General features: G+C 39.9%; 1 protein-coding gene across 1 annotated transcript; it reads right to left on the reverse strand.

The window, feature by feature from the left end:
* Nucleotides 1-1,588: 1,588 nt before the first annotated feature.
* Nucleotides 1,589-2,125, reverse strand: LOC120770871. Its single transcript, XM_040098497.1, has one exon. The coding sequence runs from the start codon at nt 2,123-2,125 to the stop codon at nt 1,589-1,591; it is 537 nt and encodes a 178-aa protein (XP_039954431.1).
* Nucleotides 2,126-10,155: the final 8,030 nt, after the last annotated feature.

Below are 10,155 nucleotides of genomic sequence, written 5' to 3' on the forward strand. Positions count from 1 at the left end.
AGGTGGCCAGGGTCATGCAGAGACTCATTGCATGCAGGACATATTGGATATGTCGGGTCTATTCTGGATAAGTAGGAGTTTAACCTGTTACAATATCCAGAACGAAGCTGCGCTGGGTTACTCGCGTTTCTCACGGCAACTCGAGCTCTTCATCTGCGATGGGTGGTGATTTGACTCCAAGAACGCCATTCACTGAAAGGGAGTCGGTGAAGGTGTTGATAGCTCATAGTCAGTTACGCCCGAAGTCCGGTCGGCGTACTGTACGATGTCGTCGACGTAGTTAAGGAAAGACCTCTTGATGCTCCTAGGAGACGGTTCCGCTCCAAGCAGGTGGCTGCAAGGGTGATTTCTACGAAAACATCCTAGCAGGAACTGCTTGGAGAGGAGTTCATTATGCTCCTTAACTGGGAGCATAAGTGTCTCACTATGTAGGTGTTCGATGGGAGACATAAAGAGTGCCGTGTCCTGGCCGTGCCGTGTTCTGGCAGGTCTGAAGTTTCCTCATCTGCGTACCACTGCATCCAGGCGACCATATTGGTGTTGCGTAGTTGAGGACCGGCCGGCCAATTGCCTTGTATGTTGTCAACAATGTTTTTTTGTCTTTTCTCCATGTGCTGGCGGCTAGCGACTTGAGGATTTTGTTGCGTTTCTGTACCTTGGCGATAATCGCGGTCGTGTGGGGAGTGAATGAGCATAGACTATCAAAAGTTACACCTAAAATCTTAGGATTATTGACAGTCGGAATTTTGACGCCATAGCTGGAATATTAAGGTCAAGTCTATACTCCTTCGTCCAGTTCGTAAATATGGTCGCTGTAGATTTTGTGGAGGAGAGTGTTAAGTGCCGCGCAGTGAGGGTCTACATCCCCGACCCCCCGCCATTTACTTTTGAACACATGCCTTCGATTCCATTGCCCGACGTCAATATCGTGTTATCATCAGCGTACGAGGTTATGGAAACTCCCTCTGGTGGCTGTGGGAGTTTCGAGATGTAGAAGTTAAACAGAAGCGGGGAGAGGACACCACCCTACGGAACCATCTGTTTAATTCTTCTCAGTTTAGATGTTTCACCTCGAAATAGTACGGATGATTGTCGACCGCTCGGTAGTTCATGGTTCACCTCTTCAGTCATGGAGAAAGGTTAGTTTTCTCAATGTGATTGACTGTGTCAAAAGCTTTTGACAAGTCCAACGCTACGAGGATAGTTCGCTCACAGGGTGGTTTCTGGTTGAGGCCACGAACTATCTGAGCGTTTATGACGCTAAGTGCTGTGGTGGTGCTGTGCACTTTTCGGAATCCATACTGGTTGCTGGCTAGGCTCAGGTAAGTGTCTTCACTACTGGGGAGAAGAAAGTTATCGGACGATAAGACTCCCCTTTGTTGGCGGGTTTCCAGGTTTCAGTAGTGGGACCACTCTTCCGAATTTCCACACATCGGGTATTTGAATAGTGGTCAGCGACAGGTTCTTCGGATTCGAGAATTCATGACCATGAACTTCAACTCGATCGTCATGCCTCTTCGGGTTAGACAAAGCCTTGACAGTAGCCCAAAGCTACTCTGGAGAAGTTGCAGGACTTTAGGTGCTTTATTCATTTCGTCCGCTTATAATGGTTTACCATTCGCCGAATCTCCGAATTGAGATCCCTTAATCGGGAATCCTCGGGATCGGCATGGCGTAAGGTGTCGCGCTCATTAGCTAAAACGGCTGCTTCGGCTGGGAAATTGGGGCGGATTTCCGCCATTCTTCCAGCCGGAATGAAGCGAGCGGTAGCTGCTGCGATCACCTTGCGAAATCGACGTTCGTCAACGCATACGTCCGTAGAAATGGGTAGAGCATTGAACGTGCTCTCAGTAAATTCTGTGAAGCCGACCAAGTTAGCTTTGTTAAAGTTAACGAAGGTGCGATTGTCCACAGAAACAATATCGGGAGGTTTCTCGATCGAGATAATTATGGACAGATTGTCTGATGCGAGTGTTAGCATAGGTCGCCAGGTTATGCTATTTATCAGACCACCACTAGCAATGGTAATATCGGGTGGGCTATTACAGGTGCCCATAACTCTGGTGGGGGCTTCGTCATTCATTGTGCAGAATGTCGAATCGTTTTTCTGTTCCGTCAACTCCATCCCCCTGCGATCGTTTGACAGGCAAGAGTGCCAAAGATCGTAGTGCGCGTTAAAGTCGCCTAGTACCAGACGGTTTTCATCACGAAGTAGCGCGCCTATATTCGGGTGATATCAATTCGGGTGAGGTCAACATGTAACTGGGGCGATGTATATATTAAATATTTCGAGCTCGACATCGCCTGACCGGATAGCTATACCCTGACATTCTAGGGTAGTATCCCTGCGGTCGATGTCTTCAGAGGCTAATCGATGAAGACTGCATGGTGTTGTGCAATATGAAGGCTAGGCCGCCACCATTATCTTGCTCGCGACAACTGGGACAACTCAGAAGATCTGAGCGGCTGTTTAACTTGGTTTCTTGGACCGCAGCTATCGATACGCGTTCCCGATTCAAAAGTGTAACTGTCTTCTCGATCTTACTCTGGAGTCCGTTGCAGTTAAATTGAAGAACGCGGGCTTGTCGCGGGTGTTCGTGGGTGTCCGTGGGTGATCCTGGGGCTGAAGGAGTGGCCCGTAGGTGGTGTTTGTTGCAGCTGCAGAACCCGCAGGGGCGGTTGTCGCACTGTTGTGTTTATTCGCGAAGCCACTGTTGTGTGTTGCGGTGGCAGACTCCTGCAGCATGGGGCAACGTACGACTCACTCCACTCAAGGCATTGCTCCAATGAGGTCAAACAAAGATTAACACTTACCGATCCAAACGCGGTCCCTTGGTCGGATAAAATCCGAGTCAATTCCGGTGCGTACAACCGACATTAATTCAGGAAGTGTTGAAATTCGAAGATCTTGATTGGCTGGTTGGAAAGGAAGGCGCATGAGCGCCCGACCGCAGTAAGTCAGTGTTATCCAGCAACTCAGTTGATTTGGTGAAAATCCGGTTTTTTTCCCAACGCGGATGCTCAAAGTGTTTTAAATTGAAGCATTAGTAGCCGTGGAATATAGATATCTTGTCTCATCCGGCTGAAGGCTGTGCTTTCGCATAGTCAATGTTCCATCGTTTCATCATCCTTCGCGCATGCTCTGCATTCCGCCAAAACTACTTTTCCAGTTTTCTGAAGGTGGGATATTAAGGGCATGTGCCATGTGATGACAACTACAATAATAGCCCTATCACTCAATCCATCGTAGCGAATCTACGAATACGAACGTCTGCTACGAATACTCATAATTTGCTATCATTGAATCCATGTGAATTCGAAACTTTTGTTACCAGACTTATAGCGGAATTCTGTAAGCAGTCTCTAGTCACTATTTGAGACATTTTGAGGTAAAGTCTCAATTTGTGACTAGTGACTATTCACTGATAGCAGGTCAGAAAACTAAAAACCAAAAAACTTGTTTGCTATTTTGAATATACTGAATAGAGGTCATCATAGATATTAATCGATTGTAGTTTTTTTTTATATTTTGTAAGCAATTCAAACACGAAAAAGTTAAAAATAAATAAGTTTTAATTTGTATTGGTAATTATGTTTTTTGACTATGTTATAGAAAATTTAATATTTGTTATCGACATATTTATTTTCATTCAAGTGTAAATACATCTCTAAATAATGAAATGTAATCGATTTTTGTGAGTGTCACTTACAGGGTTGCAAAATCATCTAAGTCACAAAAATTGTCTCTAATTTAAAATCTCAATTTTAGCGACTTGTGACCGTATCACAGTATAGAATCGCTCGGTTAATTTTGAACTTTGACATTTCGAAATCAGCTGGGTAGAAGAAAAAATTTAAATTTTGATTAATAAAACTGAAATCGTTTCAATCAAATGGATTTTACGATTTTACGAACAAATTATGGATCCGCTAACGTTTTCATTTATGTTGCTTGTGGAAGAACGTGAGAGAAGCCGGCGTGATCTAAAAATTCACCGAAAATCACTGAGGGACAAGAGCAACCCTTTCGATGTGGATGAAACAATGTACGGCTCAAGAGCCCACAAAAATTCATAGTTGAATTTTATTAAAAAAACCGTAAAACCGAAGGAAGGCTACCAGCATGGAGTTTTCCAATGGCTCAGTCAACATTTTGTTGCATTTTAAAAGATGTATTGGGATTGCTTCAGTCCCATTTGTGCTCTCAGTGGATAAACCTTGAGTTAAGTAACGATGAAAAAAGAGAAGCGAAAAAGGGATTTCTTTCAGAAATACGGATTTCCAGGCGCGATTTTGTGTGTAGATGGGACGCATATTAAAATCGTTGCTCCAATTAAAATAAATCTCTCTATTATAACCGCAAAGGATACTTTAGTGTCAATGTCATGATTGTAAGTTTGGTGACAAATTCACATTTCAAACCTCTTAATCACTGTTTTGCAGATATGTGACAATAATATGAAAACACGTTATGTGAATGTTCAGTACCCATGCAGCAATCACGACTCCCACATACATAAGTAATGTGAGCAATGCTCGTTATTTTTATGAGAAAAAGTACCTTGATGGTGAACGAAACACTTGGCTTTTGGGTATTATACATACATACATATCGTCACCTAAAATGCAAAATAACGTAACATCACTTTTCATAAGTTTACATGCGAAGGAAAAACGATATAATAGCAACCAGTAATATTGAAACCATTTGAGTTTTGGCTATAAGATGGTTATACATATATAGGTTATCATACACTCATATTTAAACAAAATTAAAGTTTTCGTTGTAAAATGGTTATATGTATATATGTACATAGGTTATTATATCTGACAACGATTTTCAATTTTTTTTGATGATACGTTTTTTTGCATTTTGGAAGACGATATATATTACAAAAATTTCCAAAACGTCTAACAAATTTTCAAAATCAAAATCGTTTTATATTTGTATAGGAGATGCTGGATATGTCCTAGAACCATTATTAATGGCACCATTCGGTACCCTTCTCTCAGGAAGCCCAGAAGAGAAATATAATAAAATATTTGCCCCCACTACAGATTTTCTATTACCATACTTATCTGATCCAATGCCTTACACGTAAAAAGAAATTAGCTGAAAGAAAGAAAGTCTATATTATATGTGCTGTGGGCCAAGCATAAGTAAACTAACAATTAGGCAGAAAAGAATGCATCGCTTGTGGCCGGACCAGAAGAATACCTTATGCAGAATTGATTCAAGTAAACTTGCCATCGGTTCCATTAATTTGATTGCGTGCTTGACTAACATATCCTTTGCAGTTAGCTTTCCTATACGCAAATATTAATGAATGATTATATGTCCATCACATACCTTTAGAGTGTCAAGTATCACGTCAACAAACGTAATAAAATCGTTTTTTGGTATTAGTAAATCGAAAAACATTGTTTCATAACATTTACATTCTTTGTTATGTATTTTTCGAAATAAAATATCTCTCGAACCATTTGTTCAAGAGGACGAAGTGTTTTTTGAAAGTTCGTTCTAATTACTAAACAGTTGGTTTCAGTTTTAAGTAACCAATCACTCTCCAAAGTGACTATTAAATCAGCTCCTATAAAGTTAAGGTATAGTACTAAAGCGTGGATGGTATGATTTCAGTACGCAAGCTTCGAAGAACGAAATCTTTCACAGTCTGATCCGTATTTTTGAAACACGATTTTTTTAAATCTAACTGTAACTTCTTACAAATTTTATCACTAAGGTTTATGTACCAATGCAATACACCTTGAAAATAATGAAAAACCGTCGATAATGGTCATGTTTTCCCTTTTTAGTGTGTCACATATAGGATGGAGTCATGTGTAGAAGTTCACGCAAGTGAGGAAACTTCGAAAAACGTAGAAATTACTTTTTCCTTTGACCGAATACAAATAAAAAAGTCAAGTTTTCCATGCCGTGCTAGTTATCTTTTCTATTGCCTGTGGGTATTTAATACTCTCAATATGATCCTTCAAGGTTAGTGTTTTATCTATTCCGACTTGGCCTTCTAAATAGGAACTCAAAATACCCGAAATCTTTGGAATTTCGAGTTGTTAAATACATGTTACATGCCTTTCCTGTGTTAGAGGTACTGAAAGTTTTAAGCATTGAGTTTAGGCAAATATTATCTGTCACAATGTACCGACTCAAATTAATGTCAGGTCCTTCGAAAATGCCATACTTTGAACTTAATCCTGAGATTCGATGTTGTCATATAGTCAATATATAAGTGTGGTTTAATATACATACATATCTTATTGAACCTGGACTTCGGCAAAGTCGATCAAAATCTGTCTGTTTCCAGAAGTTTCCCTCTTTTTAATTTCCTTTGAATTTTTGTTTTCAAGAAAACATTAATCATCGGAAATGTAGCGCTTATATTTGACGGTGTTATATAGTAAAAAACTTCTTAGTAGATAATTTATTTAGCGTAAATTCATAGATTTGGCCACAAAACAGATAATAGCAACACCGTATGCTGAATCGAATCTGTGGCATCGTTTAGCATCAGACTGAATTAAACGGCGATGTCAAGAGTGAAAACACTTTCGACAAATGGCACGTTAACCCTTTACGTAAACACTTGTTGAGACATTGACTTCAACATAATTTGCCGTTAAAATATCACAAGCTAACTAAAATTGTGGAATTATAGACTTATATACCGTATGTAGATATGTAAAAGGAATATTTACTAGTATACTTACGGGGTTTGTTCTATAATGGCGACTGAATTGGAGAAGCCGAAAGAAAAGGGTTCTATCTTAATAAGAAGATATTGATTTTGACACAAAAACTTGTTTCGCCTGCAAAAGCAAAGCTAGAAAAATAGTCCTACTGAAAAATTGATATCGTTTAAGCAATAAAATTGGATGTTAGACCTAACCTTTAAAAAATACATTGTTATATTTATAAATTCTTCAGCAAATTTGGATATTTGGTTCGAGAGATATAACATTTCGAGTGACGACGTTTTAGTATTTGAAAAAACATGACTAAAAGGAGTTTCGGTTGTTAATTATTATAAAAGATATAAGTGCTGCCGATCTTTAAGTGATTTAATATTTGTTAACCAGACTCTGTGCAAGTCGAACTTACCTAAGCGTTTTGCTAAGTTCTGTAGAAGCCATATGAGTACCAAACAGGATAAACGGAACGTCTTCTTCTGAAGAAGAATAACATACAAATTTGCCCAAATTAGACCGAGGACTTCCACGGTTCGAAGTTTAGAAAAGTTGCGGTAAAATAAAAACTATCACCTTCAACAAACAAGCCTCGTACGCTTGAATGTAAATACTTTTGTACGAGTGCCTATTTAAATCTGCGCTCACATACGCAATGTTTTAACTCTTGAAACTCATTTCATCTGTCTATGCGCCTGCCTGTCTGTTTGTTCACCCCGTTGCAGGCGTTGTGCATACCGTTAACTGACTTTTCTCGGTCATGTAAAACGCGAGGAATTACAAATTTCATCTGCAGATTAACATGATGAACAGATGAGCAGATGTGCATATCCACAACGAAGCGCAAACGCAGACGAAAAGTGTATGTCACGCTCACTGCTTGCGATTAAATCTCCAGCAGCAGAATTATGTTGCTCCTAAATTAAGTCTCTGTCGTTCTATTTAAGTCATCCTTAGCGGAACTCAAGTAATAGTAAGAAGTCATTTACAACCAAGTAGTTCCTTTAGGATGAGTCCCACGTAATCGTTTTACTTAAATTCTTGGCCTTAATTAAGATCTGCAAGAGGTTGTTGGAAATTAAGTCTAAAGAAAGCGAGTTTAGCATTTTAATAGATAGTATGAGGATACGGAACTAAGATTCCGCATTTTCATTAACTCTGCCTCAATGGACGTAATGTGGACTTTAAGTATATTGAGGTAATGAGTCTTTAGGAAGCTCCAAAAGAAGCGCAAAATATCAAGGAACTTCATCATGAACCGAATTAAGGCTGGACATTACTAGAGGTAATATTTTATCGTTTCATCATCGTCAGAGTAGCTTAATTCAATCAATTTGACCATGGCTATGGTGTAAGTAGGTGCGTTGTCATGAAGGGAAAGGACAGGACTTTCATACTTAATCAATATATTTCGATAGGGTCGTATTCTCCAAGCAGTTGGTGTAGATCCTCAGAAACCAGTGGCTATCATTTTTTCGGAACACTTCAGCAAGGCTCATTAAATTCCGGTGGTAGACCAAGTTGAAACCCGTTAAACAAATTTTTGACAGTCAGCCTTGAAAAAGAAGACTACGAGCCATTTCGATTGAAATTCTGACTGCAGCTGCATACAAGAATATGTTTCTGAATAGCCAATTCATCTTTCAATAGTGTTGACAACTGACGTTGAGACTTGTGTCGACCAGAAATATATCTCGTACCTAAGCACTCCACGGAGGTTTTAGTGCAACTAGTCCAAAGCTGCTTTGGAAGTAGTGCATTTTGAAAATGTGTCGTGATTGTACCACTCGCCTGACTGCCTTCTTTCATGTCCTGTCCGCTGCAAATGGCTATCGCTCAAGCACATTCGTTATGTCCTGCCACGTATATAACAGTTACGCAGGCATACGGAGGCACGTCTGTAGTTGTTGTGAATGTGAAGCGCGGCCGCCACTCAGAAAGTAGCTGATGCAGCTGCTGACGCTGGAATTCGCTGGCATCTCTTAAGCCAACAGCATTAAAAAAGCTGAAAATCAGTCAAACTAAATGATTAAAATATGATTTTTTAAGTGGATATTTGCTGCCAGCTGTACGTGTGTTTGTGTGAAAGTGTGCGCAAATATAAATGCATTGCTTTTTTGTTCATTCGCGCTTGGCAGTAAGGAATTAATTAAATTTTCACTTTGTATATACAAATGATAATCTTTCTACGCACTTGCACACGCACGCATCTACATATGTACATACGTCCATTGCATTAAAAATTTATTTATTGTTGCGTAATGAAAGAATGCGGAAATTGCTTGAGGTTCGAGTAAGAAACAAGCTCCGGCAGAGTGGCATTGTTGCGAAGAAATAAAGGGTGATCTATTTTGAGGTCCTTTACCTTCTTTAAGGGAAAATTCAAATTTAATGGGGAATGTTTATTATCATTCGAAAGAACATTCTTTGGTATTTATTTTTAGGAGATTTGAGGCTATGCCTCAGATGTTTCATCCGTTGATTCCGATTTTCGATGACTCGTTCGAGCTTTTCGACTGGTAACTGGCGAATGGTACGCGTGATGATTGCTCCAAGACCTGAATCGAAGCGGGGTTGTCCGTATAGACTTATAGACTTTACATACCCCCACAGCAAAAAGCTTAACGGTGTGATATCACACGATTTTGATGGCCAATCGACCGGACAAAAATCGTGAAATTAGCTGTTCACCGAAGTGTTCTCTCAATAAATCCATTGATTGATACAATGTGTGGGATGTGGCGCCGTATTGTTGAAGCCAAATGTCGCTGAGATCACAAGCTTCAATTTCAGGCATCAAATAGTCGTTTACATTGTCACCGGCATCATTATTGAAGAAATATGGTCCGATGATTCCACCGGCCCAAAAACCACACCAAACCTTTTGTTTTTGATGAAATAGCATCTCTTGAATCTCTTCTGGTTGCTCTTCGTTTTAAATATGACAATTCCGTTTTTTACATACCCATTGAGCCAGAAATGAGCCTCGTCGCTGAACAAAATTTGGCTCGAGAACGTCGGATATTTTTGGAGCTTTTCAAGAGCCCATATAACGAAGTGATGTCGCTTGGGAAGGTCGAGCGGCGTCAGTTCTTGGGAAAGCATTATTTTATACGCTTTCAATTTGAGATTTCGACGTAAAACGCGCCAAGTCGTGCCATACGTCAGTTCGAGTTGCTGCGAACGGCGCCGAATCGACTCTCCATGGTCTTCGTGTACACTCTCAACTACAGCTGCTATATTTTCTTCACTGCGTGCTGCACATAGTTTATTCGGTCGAATATTATCCAATAATGAATTCTGGGTCTCAAGATGGGTAATGGTGACCCTGAATTGAATGAAGCCCGCGAAACACATTCTTTACAAAACGTGAATTTTCGTAAGAAAATAAAACGATTTGTAATCGTTGTTCAGACGTAAATCTTTCCATGATGAAATACCAAACAATACTAA

Source organism: Bactrocera tryoni, chromosome 3 (assembly GCF_016617805.1).
Source record: "Bactrocera tryoni isolate S06 chromosome 3, CSIRO_BtryS06_freeze2, whole genome shotgun sequence".
Lineage (NCBI taxonomy): Eukaryota > Metazoa > Arthropoda > Insecta > Diptera > Tephritidae > Bactrocera > Bactrocera tryoni.